This window comes from Carettochelys insculpta, chromosome 7 (genome assembly GCF_033958435.1).
Source record: "Carettochelys insculpta isolate YL-2023 chromosome 7, ASM3395843v1, whole genome shotgun sequence".
Lineage (NCBI taxonomy): Eukaryota > Metazoa > Chordata > Testudines > Carettochelyidae > Carettochelys > Carettochelys insculpta.
Genome location: NC_134143.1, coordinates 75,994,596 through 76,010,326, shown reverse-complemented (window position 1 = coordinate 76,010,326; position 15,731 = coordinate 75,994,596). Strand labels below are relative to the sequence as shown.

The 15,731-nt window shown below is 47.9% G+C and overlaps 1 protein-coding gene across 6 annotated transcripts in view; it reads left to right on the top strand.

Moving 5' to 3' along the window:
- The window catches only part of DNMBP (dynamin binding protein), a 135,235-nt gene that overhangs the window by 56,265 nt on the left and 63,239 nt on the right, over window positions 1–15,731 (top strand). The window contains exon 1 of one of the 6 annotated variants that reach the window (XM_074999385.1): window positions 11,949–13,722. The exons of the other annotated variants lie outside the window; for them this stretch is intronic. Within the exon in view, the coding sequence (XP_074855486.1) occupies window positions 12,006–13,722 (1,717 nt within the window). The 5' untranslated portion in view covers window positions 11,949–12,005. Of the gene's footprint in view, window positions 1–11,948; window positions 13,723–15,731 lie in introns of those variants that run through there. 6 annotated transcript variants of the gene reach the window in all.

The following is a 15,731-nucleotide window of genomic DNA, read 5'->3' as shown; positions in this document are numbered from 1 at the left end:
GCTGGGTAAGCACTGGCTCAGAGTTGCCTTAGAAGCTGGTGATTTCTCCCTGGAAATAGCAGATCAGACAGTGCCGGAGGAGAGCCACGTGGCAGCTTTGGGCCCTCTGTTGTGTTAGGCTTACTGAAGGGCAATTGCCTGAGGTGGAGTGCCAGAGCCATGGAAAGTGGTGTTCCACTCTGGACCCTCTGGGTCAGACAAATCAGAGCATGTCAAGAAGAACAGCAAATCTGCGCAGGGTTAGCAGGAAAAAATAAAGCAAAATCCCATGAACCTGCCATTCTGTGGGGTCCAAAATTTCAACTTGCATGGGAAAAAACAATTTTCTGGGGTTTATCATTGTGAAGAGGAATGTTAACATGTGGCTTGAGAGCAACCAGTGCAGTGGTATGTGCCTGAGTCCGCAGAGAACCTCTAACAGTTGCCCTGAGAGGGGAGACCTGCCTCTTTCTCTCAGTGGGGTGTTATCTTGAAATGTAAAGATGGTAAGTTAGATATCAGCATAGTGAACTATTTCACTACTCACCATTTTAATGGAAACATTCAACCTGTGGACTCCCACACTCCCTTTCCAGGAGCCACATCACCCTTCCCAGCTTCCCCTTTCATGCTACTAGGGTCCAGATTGCTTTCTCTCAGTGTAGAAACTCGTGGCACAGTAAAAACATGGGCACAGTAAGCACTCATTTGGGTCCAGCATCAGAGCAAATAGCACTAAAGCTGCTCCGACAGGGAGGATGACACACGACTTTCTCTACTGAAGTAGTTACATTTCTTTATTCTGTCATTTAAACAAAGCTGCCACAAATCTCCTGCTGCCAAACCACAGAGCTGCCGAGTGCGAGGTCCTTGTTTGTAGAATTTAGGTTTGTCTGGTGCACAGCAGTCTCTTGGCGGTCACTCGATAATGAGTAAGATGTCTTGATGTCACCCTCCTATTTTTAGTGAGTCCATTGATGGCTGATTAGCCTGATTCTGGAGCCACAGGTCTTATCACAGCAAGGGCATGTGTTGGTAGCTGTAGCAGGGGAGTGGGGCAGTTTTTGATGCTCTTTTATTCTTCTCCACCTCTTCTCATCTGCACTGCAGTGGGACCTCTCAAATTGTGCCACTCTCCACTGGGGACGGTCCTGGGCAAGGTTCTCCCAAGTGTCAACAATGATGCTGCACTTTTTCACGTGTGCCTTCAGCATGTCCTTGTATTGCTTCCGCTGGCCCCCAGCATGCCTCTGTCCTTTCTCCAACTCAGAAAACAGAATCTGTTTTGGGAGGCGCTGATCAGACAGTCGAACCATGTGACCAGTCCAATGAAGTTGTTGGTGAATGATAATGGCTTCAATGCTGGTCATGTTCAGCTCTTCTAGGACACTGGTGTTTGTGTGCCTGTCCTCCTGAGGCAGTGTTGATGATATTGTTCAGGTGCCTCCGAATGACATTTGTATGTTCTCCAGATTTCACATGCGCATAGTAGCGTTGGAACAACCACTACACGGTGTAAAAGCAGCTTTGTCTTGGGACAGATGTTGTGGTTCTTGAAGATCCTTTGTCTCAGGTGGATGAAAACAGGGCTTGTGTGGATCAGATTATGCTGGATTTCCGCAGCAACGTCAGCTTTAGTGGAAAGATGACTTCCAAGGTATGGGAAGCATGTGTGGCCCCACAGTATGCTAACATTTTTATGGCTGACTTAGAACAACGATTCCTTAGCTCTTGTTTCCTGCTACTCCTCCTCTACGTACGCTACCTTGATGACATCTTTATCATTTGGACCCACAGTAAAGAGACTCTGGAAGAATTCCACAAAGATTTTCACAACCTGCACCCTCCCATCAATCTCAGCCTTGATTATTCTACACGAAAAATACATTTCCTGGATACCACAGTACAGATCACCAATGGCCACATTGCCACCACTCTACCAGAAACCCACTGACTGCTACACTTACCTGCGTGGCTCCAGCTTCCATCCAGCACACACCACACAATTCATCGTTTATAGTCAAGCCCTTAGATACAATCACGTTTGCTCTGATCCTACTGACAGAGACCAAAAACTTCAAGACCTCCACCAAGCATTCATAAAACTTAATTACCCACCTAGAGAAGTAAAAAAACAGATTGACTGGGCCAGATGAATACCCAGAAACCAGCTACTTCAAGATAGTCCCCAGAAGATTAATAACAGAACATAACTTGTCACTACTTATAGCCACCAGCTCAAACCCCTGCAATGCATCATTAAAAACCTACAACCTATTCTAGATCACGATACTATACTCCAGAAGGCCTTAGGTGACAGGCCTGTCCTTTCCTATAGATAACCTCCTAACCTAACAAAGATTCTCATTAGCAATCACAGGCTACACCACAGTAATACTAATCCTGGAATTATTCCTTGCAACAAACCCCGCTGCCAACTTTGTCCACATATTTATTCTGGGGATACCATCACTGGACCTAACCACATTAGTTACAAGATCAAGGGCTCGTTCTCGTGTACCTCGACCAGTATTATATATGCCATTATGTGCCAGCAATGCCCCACCACCATGTACATTATACAAACAGGGCAAACTCTTCACCAAAGAATGAATGGACACAGAGCAAACATCAGGAATCTCAATACACATAAGCCAGTTAGTGAACACAGCAGTGGAGTGGGCTATTCTATTAAAGACCTGAAAAATTATGTCTTACAACAAAAGAGATTTTAAAAACAGATTGCATAGTGAAATTCAAATTCAAATTCGACATATTAACACTTGGTATGAACAAAGACAATTACCTCACTCGTTACAAAGACTGCTTCCCTTCCTTTGATGCTCATAATTATCTCAGGCAATACAGTTCACATCCCCCACCCCTCACCCCCCTCCTTCAGTCCTATGTACTTGATTTGTCAGTTTTTATTGCATTTTTTTGGACCTCTGTACTTGTAGATGTCAGTCTGTACTGGAAATGGTATTGATCTGATGAAGTGGGTCTGTCCAACAAAAGCTCATCATTGATAAACCATTTTGTTAGTCTTTTAAGTGCTACATTACTGCAGTTTTGTTTGTTAGAGTACAGACTAACACAGCTACTTCTCTATTACTTTCCAAGGTATGGGAAGTGCTTCACATTTTCCAGGAGTTCCCCATTGACTTCAATAGAAGGTGCGTGAGATTGTCACATTGGTGAAAACTGGTGGAGCACCTTAGTCTTTTTGATGTTCATTGTGAGGCCAAGATTCTCACATGCTTCAGTGAAGGTACTTCAGATGGTCTGAAGGGCTGTGGGAGAAAAAGCAGCAACCATATTGTCATCTGCTTACTAGAACTCCATGATCGAGGTTGTGGAGGTCTTGCTTTTAGCCTTCAGTCTCCTGAGATTGAAGAGCTTTCCCTTCATTCTATAGACAATCTTCACACCATCTGGCAGTTTGCCATCAATGAGATGAAGAGTCGTGGTGATGAAGATGCAGAGCAGTGATGGGGCAATGATACAGCCTTGCTTGACTCCCATTTTAATCTCAAAGGGGTCATTTTGGGATCCATTGTTGCTCAATACTGTGGCAGTCATGTGTCATGAAGCAGCCTTAAACTACTAATGAATTTTTTGGGGCAGCCGATCTTTGAGAGGATGGTCCACAAGGCGCTATGACTGAGTGAGTTGAATGCTTTGGTCAGTTCAGTGGAACTCATGTATAAGGCTTGGTTGTGTTCCCAACATTTTTCTTGCAGTTGCTGGGCTGTAAAGATCATGTCCACTGTTCCTCAGAATGGCTGGCTAAAAATCACACTGGGATTCTGGGAGAATTTCATCTGAGGGTGGCAGGAGCTGGTTTGCAAGGATTCAGGCTAAGATTTTGCCTGCTGTTGCCAGGAGGGAGACTCCACGATACTTTCCACAGTGCGACTTGTTGCCCTTCTTGAAAAGACTGATGATCAGTGTGTCTCTGAAATCTTGTGGCATCTGCTCCCTATCCCAGATCTTGAGAACCAAGAGGTGGAGCTCTGACCTGCCTTCTTTGAAGACTTCAGTGGGGGTTCCATCTAGTCTGGTTGCCTTGTTGCACTTCATCGCTTTGATGGAAGCTTGGCCCTCACTCAGGGTAGGAAGTGTTGCAAGATCATCTCTAGGCGGTTGCTGAGGGATTTCACCAAGGGATTCTAGGACCAGGGCAGAGGGGCGGTTCAGGAGCTCATCGTAGCGCTCCCGCCAGTGAGACGCAACTGCCTTCGTCGTCTTTCAAGAGTTGGGCACCATCCTTTGATCTCAGGGGATCGGTTCCATGGTTTCTCAGTTCATAAACAGCTTTGGTAGCATTGAAGAAATCTCTTGTATCGTTGATGTCTGTGAGATGCTGGAGTTCTCGCACCTTCTCAGTCCACCACTGGTTTTTCAGAGCCCTTGTTTTACGTTACACTTCAGCCTTGTCCTTGGCATGCGCTTCTCTCTTCGTTGTGCAATTGATTTCACTTAGCCAGACCCTAAAGGCTTTCCTTTTTGCCTCAATCAGGCGTTCCATTTCCACATCATTCTCATCAAACCAGTCCTATGCTTTCTCGTCTGGTAGCAAGTGGTTTCTCCACGAGCTCCAATGGTGGCATTTTTCAATTGACACCCATGTTCTTCCACATCTTTAGGGTGTGCTGTTGGCAGCTTCCTTTGGAGCGTATTTGGAAGTTGCTTCATCTGAAGGGGTCCTTCAAGCCTTGTACATTGATCTTTTGTCGGATTGGTTTCCTCTGACTTCTCCATTTGGTGACACTCCTAATCACCGTTGTGGATTGAGTAAGGTGTTGATCAGTCCAGCAGTCATCAACACTAGTCATTGCACGTATGGGGAGGACATCATGCTCCTCCTGAGCTCGGGCGATGACGTAGTCTGTGAGGTGCCAGTGCTTCGATCTAGGACGTTGCCGTGACATCTGACGTTTGTTTTCCTGGCAGAACAGGGTGCTTGCGATGACCAGCTCGTGTTCTGCACATTTCGTAAGGAGGAGCACTCCATTGGAGTTGCTGTTGCTGATTCCTTCTTTCCCAATGGCCAGAGATGTGCCAGAGATGTGCATCTCCTCAGACCCTGGTGTGGAAATCCCCCCAGAGAATAATCCTGCCTTCTTTGGGGATGTCCTTCAGGACTGTGTCCAGCTGGGTGTAGAACTTCTCCTTCACATCATCTTTGGTGTCTAGGCATTTAGATAAATGCCATCATTGGAGCTTGTGGAGAAACCATTGGCTACCAGACCAGGAAGCATGAGGACTGATTTGCTGCATAAGCACCGATGACTGTTTCCTGTTGTTTTTTGGCAAACTTCAAGCAGAGAGTCATTGATTCTGACAGGGACTCAGATATGATCTTTGTCAGTTCATTCATGATGGCAAATCCTACTCCATGAATTTGGTTTTCTTCCTTTGGGGTTCCTTTCCAGAAAAATGTGTTCCCTCCGCCTTCTTTTCTTAGTTGTCCTTCTTCTGGTCTACACGTTTCTGCCAAGGCAGCGATATCTGTGTTGAATCATTGCAGTTCGTGGATGACAATTACTATGCATCTTTGAAGTTGCTCACTTTCTGGGTTGTCCATTAGAATCCAAATATTCCATGTTCCAAAGTTTACTGTTCAGTTTCGAGTGCATGAGGGTGAACCTACTGAATGCGGTTATCCAGTCAGGGGTATTGGGGTGGACTATGTTAAGAGTAACTTTTCTAGCCTCCTCTCCATGTGGGGTGAGCAGAGTGGATCCTAAATAGGGCTGCTCAGTTGTAGATACAGCAGCCGAAATGTTCTACCACCTCAGTCCTCAAAACAGGACAACTGATACATAAATCCACTGCCTACATGCTGGGTCATGACTGAAAGCTTCCAGATTTCACAATCCTGCTCCTGTCGCCATTTGCCAGTTGTTGTAAGGCTTAAGTTTAGGAGAGTAGTACACCGAGGAAGATGCCCGTGTGTGACTTCTTGTAACATGGGGGGACTGTTTCACTGCGGCCACCACGCGGTTCTTGACGAATAGAAAACTCAGGTCCACTGCCATGGAATCTACGACGACTGGGAGTCCCCTGTCCACTGCAGCCTTCATCCATCTTCACAGCTGTTGTAGCATTACCTTTGCTATCCTCCACCTGTTCAGCCATTGAGGACTTTTAAGATTATTCTTTGTCTGGACCCTTCCCCTTGATCTTGCTACCATGGGTGACTCTGCTGGGAGCACAAGATTCCCTGCAGCATTGCTCTCGAGTTCGTTGGGACACATAAGCCCCCTCATCATGACAGGGTGACGATCTGGAGAGTAGGGTGCAGAACACATGTGGCCTTGATGAAAAGCAGATTAACCCATGCAACTGTAGGCTGGGGGGAGAAAGGATAACAGCCTGCAAAGCAACCCCGAGGCAGAGATGATTTGGTTTGATGCATGGGAGGGTGGAGGACAGGAATCAAGAAGAATAGAGGAAATTAAGGAAAGTGAGGCCGAATCTCAGAGGAATATTCCTTCATGGAGGATGCATCTGGCCTGTGAACTGATTTCCCCAAGGATGAGATGAGAGCCCCACTGCCCTGGAGAAGGGAGAGATCTGGCTGAAATTGTGCCATGGCAGTAATTCCCCCTCCAGCAGTACAGTGTTAGTTGCATCCATGATCCAAATGGCTCAAGCTCAGATTCATAGAATCACAGAACAGTAGTGCTGGAAGAGACCTAAAAAAGGCATGGAGTTAAGCCCCCTGCTCTAATCAGGACCAAACCCATCAGATCAGCCCAGCCAGGGCTTTGTCGAGGCGAGACTTAAACACCTCCAGGGATGGAAGCTCCACTACTTCCCTGGGTAGACCATTCCAATGTTTCACCACCCTCCTAGTGAAAATTAACCTGAAAGAGCCTATCTCTCCCTCATGACCAGTCCCTGCTTTGTCAGAATTAGGTCCCTCCTGCAGAGGGAGGCATAGAGGGAAATCCCTGCAGCCTGGACCCAGGCCTCTCTCAGCTGCTCAAAGTCAACAAGAGAACAACTGAGCCTTCTGATGACAAACGTTACCAGAATCCTCTGGCAGATGCTCCTTGCAATCCTAGTCCTGCTGGCCAAAGACCTCACAAACACCTGCACTAGCACTGACCACTCTGTCAGTGTGTTGGCAGGGAACTGACTCCAGCATCACCTGCCTCTGCTAGTTCCTAAACCCCTCTCCCATCCCCCACCTGCCATCCCGGCTGCATCTAAGTCAGGCCATGGGATCAGAGCAATTCTGGCCACACTGAGGATCAATGGCTCCTGACGTGGATGCAGGTTAGATGCTGAAGCAGCTGCTACTCAGCCTGTTGTCTGCTTTGGTATCATTGCTTCCTGAAGTACTGCTGAGTAGTCTACCTGTCTTGCTGGGGCAACAGAACTGCACTGTGTGGACCTTGTTCATTCCTTCTCAGCAGGTCCCACATGGTTCTGGTGCACAGCTACTGTGTGCCTCTTCTCTCTGCACATTCTGCTGTGCTGTGTCCCTCAGAATGGACCCCCAAATGTGGTCATGTCAGCAGTGTGCCAGTAGAAGACTGCTGCTGGATCCTTGTGTCCAGAGCAGACCCCAAAACCTCCCAAGCAATGCAGGGCTAGAGGAAGATTGTAGTAGTCCTCAGGAGCACCTGGGCTAAACTGCATCTAGGAAGGAGCTAAGTAATACCAGTCAGAATCAGCAATTGCCCTGAGGAGCTGCTCTCCACCCCCCACCTCTCAACAGCGTCACTTCCCAGCAGTTAATGAAGTACCTGTTTTAATCTATCAAAACAAAAAAACGGTCAGGTAGCACTTTAAAAACTAACAAAATAGTTTATTAGCTGGTGAGTTCAGCATGCAAGGCACTACATTCAGCACTCACCACCTAATAAATTATTTTGTTAGTCTTTAAAGTGCTCCTGGACTGCTTTTTTGTTTTGATAGTATACAGACTATCATGGCTTTCTCTCTGTTCCGTTTTGATCTAGTCTCACTGTTTGTTAAAACTATCTGCATCTTGCTGGGTGACTGCTCCTCTTAGATGAAGACCTGGCCCTAGAAGCTGACACGTTCGTTCCCTCCAGGCTAGTGTCTGCAGCTCCCTCTGCCTTGACAAGAGCAACCCAACCCCTAAGTAGCGCAGGCCAGAGTGAATGTAACACATGGAAGCTTTCATTAATTTGGACACCCCCTTTTACACCAGGCACCCCACCATCTACTGGTCCTTGAACAAGCAAAGCAGCCTTAAAAATAAAAGTAAATTGTATAGATTTTAAAACAACCTAAAATCTTCTCTGAGGCAGAGATTTTACCTTGAAAAGGGGGAAAAGCCATAGACTCTGTGGAGTCTTTTGAGGACTCAACTTTTGCTGTCAGTTGCATGTGGTAAGTACGCAAGACACTGTAGTACTGGGCAGCCGGTAACACTCTCAGGTGGAAGATGGATAGCGCTGCAGCCCACTCTGCCATGTCCAGTGCAGGACGGGAGGTTTCAGAGGAATCAAGCCGCCTGTCTGACCCCATGACCACTTTCTTCCATGTCAGAACTGGATCTATCCTGCAATCAGAGTCACAGAAGAGAGTCCCTGCAGCCTGGACTTAGGCCTCTCCCAGTTGCTCGGGGCCAGCAAGGGAACATCTGAATCCTGCGGCTCTGTCTGCACCAACCCTGCTGTTGGTGAAACTTGTGTTGGTCAGGGTGAGGAAAAACTACCCTAAGTGGCAAAAGTTTTACTGACAAAAGCACCGTGTGGAAGTACAGTGCTGGCAGAAGAGCATTTCTCGCCAACATAGCTACCACTCTTCATTCAGGGTGTTTAATTATGCCAGCAGGAGAGCTCTCTCCCATTGACACAGAACAGCTACAACAGGAACCTTATGGTGGTACCCCACTGCCTCTGTAAGGCCTCCAGCGTAGGCATAGCCTTAGTGGGACCTGCTGAGAAGGAATGAATATGCTCACCTAGCACAGCCCGGCTGTCCCCTTGCAGGTCAGCTGCCCTTCAGGAGCAATAGTGCCAAGATGGATGACATGATAAGCAGCAGTGGCATGGGTCAGTGGCTCATGTTGCCTCACAGACCAGCCTGAAAGTGAGTAACTACCCACCCTGGCAAGAATGAGCACCTGGGATGCTGCATTAGTTGGAGATGGACGCAGAGAAGAGTGAGCATGGCAGCTTACTCCAAGTTGCACAAATCTGGGGCCACCTCCCAGCTTAGACCAGGGAATCCCAGACAATGGCATCGCCACGTTCAAAATCTTCCCTCTGGCAAGCCAGAGCAGGAGAGGTATCAATTATTCATCCTGGAGTAGGGCAAAGGCTGTGCCTCAGCAGGGGCAGCTCTCGCTGTGTGACTGACTTGGGCTGTGGAAGACAGAGACTGTAAAGCTAAGAACATAAAAACAGCCACATTGGGTAAGACCAAAGGTCCATCTAGCCCAGTATCCTGTCTGCTGACAGTGGTTAATGCCAAGTGCCCCAGATGGAGTGAATAGAACAGGTAATCATCCAATGATCCCTCCCCTGTCGCCTATTCCCAGCTTCTGACAAAGAGAAGCTAGGGACAGTAGCCCCGCCCATCCTGGCGAGTATCCTCCAAGAAGTTACCTAGCTTTTTCTTTTGAACCCTGTTGTACTCTTGGCCTTCACAGTATCCTCTTGGCAAGGAGTTCCTCGGGTTGACTGTGCGTTGTGTGAAGAAATACTTCCTTGTGTTTGTTTCAACCTGTTGCCTGTTCATTTCATTTCGTGACTCCCAGTTCTTGTGCTATAGGGTAGAGTAAACAATGCTCCTTTATTCACTTTCTCCACACCTGTCATGATTTTTAGACCTCTTTTATATCCCCCTCCTGTCTCCATTTTTCGAAGCTGAAAAGTCCAAGTCATGTTAACCCCTCCTCCTCAGACAGACTTCCTATACCCCCTAATAATTTTTGTTGCCTTTTTCTGAACTTTTTCCAATGCCAAGGTAACTTTTTTAGATGAGGCAACCACATCTGTAGTCAGTATTCAAGATATGAGTGTACCATTGATTTATATGGAGGCAATAAGATATTTTCTGTCTTGCTCTCTCTCCTTTTCCTAATGATTTCTAATATTCTGTTTGCTTTTTTGACTGCTGCTGGACATTGAGTGGATGTTTTCAGAGAACTATCCTCAGTGATTCCAAGATCTCTCTCTTGAGTGGTAACAGCTAATTTATTCCCCATCAGTTTATATGTATAGTTGGGGTTGTGATTTCCAGTGCATATTTATCAACATTACAGTTCATTTACCTTTTTTTTGCCCAGGAACCTAGTTTTGTGAGATTCTTTGAAGAGCTTCACAGTCTGCTTTGGAGTTAACTATCTTGAACAGTGTTGTATCATCTGCATATTTTGCCCCCTCACTGTTTACCCCTTTTACAGATGATTTATGGATTTGTTGAATAGAACTGGTCCCAGTATGGACCCCTGAGGGTCACCACTAGTTACCTCTCTCTGTTCTGAGCCATTTATTCCAACCTTGTGTTTCCACCCGTTTTCAGTCTGTGAAAGAACCTTCCTTCTTATTGCATGACAGCTGACTTTGCTTGAGAGTGGGCTTTCCGGCAATCTAAGTTCACTATATCTTCTGGATGCCCCCTTTCCAAGGAGGGGCAGCTCTCACTGTCTGTCTGTCCGTGTGAGTGATTTGGGCAGTGTAGTGCAGAGACTGTACCTTGAACAGGAACAGCTCTCATGGTCTGTGTGAGTAACTTGGGCTGTGTAGGGCAGGGCCTGTGCCTGCACAGCTGCAGTTCTCTCTGTCTGTGTGAGTAACTTGGGCTGTGTTCGCTCTAGTACTATTGTTGGTATAACTTATGTCACTGAGGAGTGTGAAAAAACACCCTCCCAAGTGGCATGAGTTACGGTGACAGAAGTGCCTGTGTGGGCTGCACTATTTTGGTGGGAGACAGGCACTCGTCTACCAAAATAGCTACTGCCACTTATTTGGGGTGGGTTCAGTACGCCTAAGGAAGAGGGTCTCCTGCTGGCATGGAGCAGCTACATGGGGGACCTTAGGGTGGTATAGCTGCAGTGGTCCAGCTGTGATGCTGTCAGGCCTCCAGTGCAGACATGGCATTAGAGACTGCCCAGATTGGTGCTTTAACAACTGCAGATGTGTTGTTACGATGCAGCCCTAGCAGAGCTCTGGAAGAAGAGGCTTGCATGCAGTAGCGAATTAACATAAGGGCAGTTGCCCCAGTGCCCCCAGGTGTGTGGGGCCCCAGGGCACCATAACTTCAAAGAAATGTCACGCCATTCTTATTTTAAAATTAATTTAAGTTTAATTTAGTATGCACCAGGAGTAATAACAAGCATGAATAGATTTTAAAGCACGGCTCCCATGGCTAATGATGTTACATTAATATTTTAATATCTTGAGGGGGTCCTTATGACTTAGTTGTCCCGGGTCCCCACCTGTTCTTAATTGGCCCCTGCTTGCTTGGCCTGATTGCTCCTCCTCTCTGTCCTGGCAGCTGATGGCTGTTCTCCAGGTGAGGGAATCAAGGAGGAGCCAAACACAGCCCTATGGAAAATAGTTGTGTTAGTCTGTAGCTTTGCAAATAACAAGTAGTCCTGTAGCAGTTTAAGGACAAAGAGGGTGAGGGCGTGTGCAGTTCTCTGTGCTAAGCTACGCATGCTGGCGTGCCAGCCCTTCCCTGCCTTTGAGCAGCCTGCAGGGCCTCTGGAGGGAGGTCACTGGCTGCTTCCGTCAAGGTAACAAAGCAGAGAAGCCGGTTTGGGCAGGGAAGGCCCATCCAGTCCACAGCCCTGGCTCACAGAAAGCTGGTTACTGATTACCTTAGGCAGTAGGAGGGAGAGGTTGGAGCTGGCTGCTGATTGGGTACGAAGGTTAAAGTCTCACAAGTGAATTTCGGGCAGTTTCAGAAGGGAAGGTCTGGAGTTACTCAGGCAAAGCTGGGAGCCCTGAAGAGCTGGCTGGTCTCTGAGGCTGGGCCTGGGCTCCCGGAGCTGACCAGGGCTGGGCACCCAGCACACGGGGAGAAACATGTGCACTTGCCCTAGGGCAAGAAGTGGGACCGAAGTTCCAGAACAGGAGCCCGGGCACCTCAGCTGGGAATATGAGGACTGCAGGACGCTGAATAAAGGGACCATTGCTGGCGTGGACAAGCTCGACAGAGACCATGGCTGGAAAGACAAATGCAGAGCAGAAGGGCAGGATGTGAACTCCCAGTTACTAGACAGGGAATGGGGGTGGTGTAGGAAGGGTGAAAGCCAGCGTATAAAGCATGGTAGACTAGATGGGGACTGCAGGGATGATAGGAAGGGAGATAGCCAGAATATGGACTGCAGGAGTGAGGAGGGTCACTGTCGGGATTCCAGAAATGCAACAAGCCAGTACAGGGATGAGGAAGACTGTGGGAATTATAAGAAGGGAGTTATGTGGCATATGGATCACAGGAGAGCTAATGGAGGCTGTAAGGATTACAGGAAAGATGATACTAAGTATATGGACTGCTGGAGAGCAAATGAGGCTTATAGGAAGACAGACAGACAATATAAAGGGGATGAAGACTATGGGAGTCATAGAAAGGAAAGTGCCCAGTATAAGGACCACAGGAGAGCAGATGGAGACAGAGATTCGAGAAGGGCAGAAAGGAAGTGCAGAGAGGATGTAAACTATGTAGATCATAAGAAGGGAGTTGTTCAATGTATGGGTCACAGGGGAGCAGATGTGGACTCTGAGGGCTACAGGAAAGGTGACACTCTGCATATGGCCCACAGGAGAAAAAATGGGAACAATGAGAATTACAAGAAAGATGATGCTAAGCATATGGACTACAGGAGAGCAGATAGCCAATATAAAGAGGATGAAGACTATGGGAATTCGAGAAGGGGGAGTGTTCTTTATGCAGACCACGGGAGAGCAGAGGGAGGCCATGAGGATTACAGGAAAGATGACACTCGATATATGGACCGAATGAGAGCAGATGAAGAGTTTAGGATGATAAAAAAACGATACAAAGCGGATGAAGACTCTGGGGGTTATAGAAAGGGAGCTGTTCCGTGTATAGACCACAGGAGTGCAGGTGGGAACTATGAAAATTACAGAAAAGTTGATACTAAGTGTCTGGGCTGCAAGAGAGCAGATGAGAAGTGTAGGAAGACAGATAGCCGATGTAAAGGGGATGAAGAATGTGGGGGTTACGGAAAGGGAGGTGTTCCGTATATGGACCACAGGAGAGTAGATGCGTACAGAGATTCTAGGAAGACAGAACAACAGTACGTTGATGATGTAGACAGTAGGGAGTGCAGGGAATGGGAAGGCCTGGTTATGGGTCTCGGGAATTTAAACCATGACTTTGAGCCCTGTGGAAAACCCAGGAGCAGAGCTAACGATCACAGGGATCTGCCTGCAGCCAGTGAAGGTCGCAAAGCACCTGAGACTTGGTCCTTAGGTTGTGGGAACACACGTCTGGGGCCAGACATCCGGAGTGGAGAGTCCAGGACGTGGGATGTCGAATACAGTGGCCTTGGGGAGCCAGAGAAAGTGACCACACATCACAGGCAGCTGGACTTGGAGAGTTTGCAAGACGGCTACTCAAGGAAACCAATGGAGCATTCTGACTGGAGCCGGGCTTGGGAGCAGGAGGACGAGAGAGCAAGTAGTGCGGAATCCTGGCAGCGGAACAGCCGCTACAGGAGGACAGCTCCAAGCGCCCTGAGGCACTGCGAGTTTGTGCGAATGAGGAAGGAAGAGCAAGGTACAAAATAAAATGGGTTGGGAATTAGCTCGGGACACTGTGTGAGGCATGTATCGGAGGGGTAGCCGTGTTAGTCTGGATCTGTAACAGCAACAAAGGGTCCTGTGGCACCTTATAGACTAACAGAAAAGTTTTGAGCATGAGCTTTCGTGAGCACAGACTTGATTTGAGCATCTGATGAAGTGAGTCTGTGCTCACGAAAGCTCATGCTCAAAACTTTTCTGTTAGTCTATAAGGTGCCACAGGACTCTCTGTTGCTGCGTGAGGCATGTTTATGTGCCTCATCCCAACACCAGAGGCACCAGTGAGAGCAGAGCCTTGACATAAGCAACATTAATGCGTTGCACAGCAGATGCTACAGTGGGAGCAGCCTATGAGTGAATTACATTTTTAAAGTTAGCTCTTTACAAACGTTAAATACCCATTGCTGTGGGTCAGAATCATTGCTGGCGGGAGAGAGAGAAAGAGGCTTTCCCCAGAGGCATTGGGTCACAACTGGCATTAGAACTCAGGAGTTCTGACTGCCAGCCCTCTGCACCGATTGCTGGATCACATTTCTGCTTTTCAGTTTTGGTAGTTTGCAAGCTATGACCTTGCTTTGTCCATCTTCATTAGCCTTTAGCTGACTCCTGGCTGTATTCAGCTGGTGGTGACGTGTGATTTGCTGAGATCTGATAGTCTTTTATTTCTATAGTGTTTCACCCTACTGGTTTCTAGGATGCTTCAGTAACTGTATCTATGAACTGCTCCCCCAACTCTGCCGTGCAGCCCTCTCTGTGTGGAATCTGATGGATATTAGTCTGTAGGGTGCCACGGGACTTCTTGTTGGTTTTGTGGATACAGACTAACATTGCTACCCCTCTGATACCTGACAGCTATGCCAGCTGCTCTCAGCAATGCAATGCAGCAGTTTGAGGTAGGAATGGAAGATGCTGTGACCATGTGGAAATGTAGGAAGGTCAAAGCTCATCTTACAGAATTCCAGTGGACAAAGACACCAGCCCTAGCCCTCTGACACATCCCTAACAACCAGGAGAGATCCAGGTTGTGGCTTTGAAACTTTCAGAAGATGACATCTCTAGCAGCTTCACTGTTCCTAGTAGTGAGTTGGTCACTGATATCAGAGGGCGAATAGCCCTTGCTTGTGGCAGCCGCTAACCCCATATTCTGCTGTGCCTTAGCTTTCCCTACACGGATCTTGTCCAAGTACAGCCTGCACAGCTTGTGAAGTTTAGGCTCACAGACGGAGAGTGCAGGTTGCAAAGCCGCTGAATGGATTATTCTGCTCTTCTTGGATATCTGTAGTTTGGGCACAACAGCCTTGCTGGGGCTTGGTTTCCTGCTTCAGAGCAGGTTAGTGAGTGTGCTTAGGGGTGGGATGGGGGTGGAGGCAGACACAAAAGGGCCACCTCTGCTGCCCCTTGGGTGGGGGGTGCAGGGAAGTGCACTTAGTTAAGCACCCTGTGGAACTGCAGGAGTATTTGAGAATCTGTTTTCCTACGGTGAGGTCCCCACCTCTTACACCTTGTGCTGGGATCTCCTTTCCTGCCATCAGAGTAGGAACTTGTTCTGAACTGAATATCACCCAGAAGCTGTCAGGGCTGAAAGCTGCAGCCAGCTTCCCGCTTCTGTCCTGTGGAATCTGTTTTCTGGGAGAGCAGGCTCTGCTGTTTGCATTCCTGAGCTCTCAGTTGTCTGGAGCTCTGTGCTTGGCATATAACCTTATGCCTGCAGCTTCCCCAGGGCCGGGGAAGGGAAGGAGATTACAATGGAGGAGGAGGTTTCAAAGGGCAGTGGTGGAACTGACAATACAGGGGTCAAGCCTAGGAAAGGACTAACGTACAGCCTTGGGGGAGCAGGGCTCTCTGCTTGGGAGAATATGGCTCCTGCATTTAGGAAACCACCTGAGCCCTGCTGCTTTTCTCTAGGAAGACAGCAGCCCCGCTCTCCTTCTCCATGGGTGGGAGTGGCGGCAGAGGCTGTACTGCAGGGAGCCCTGCCTGCAGTGA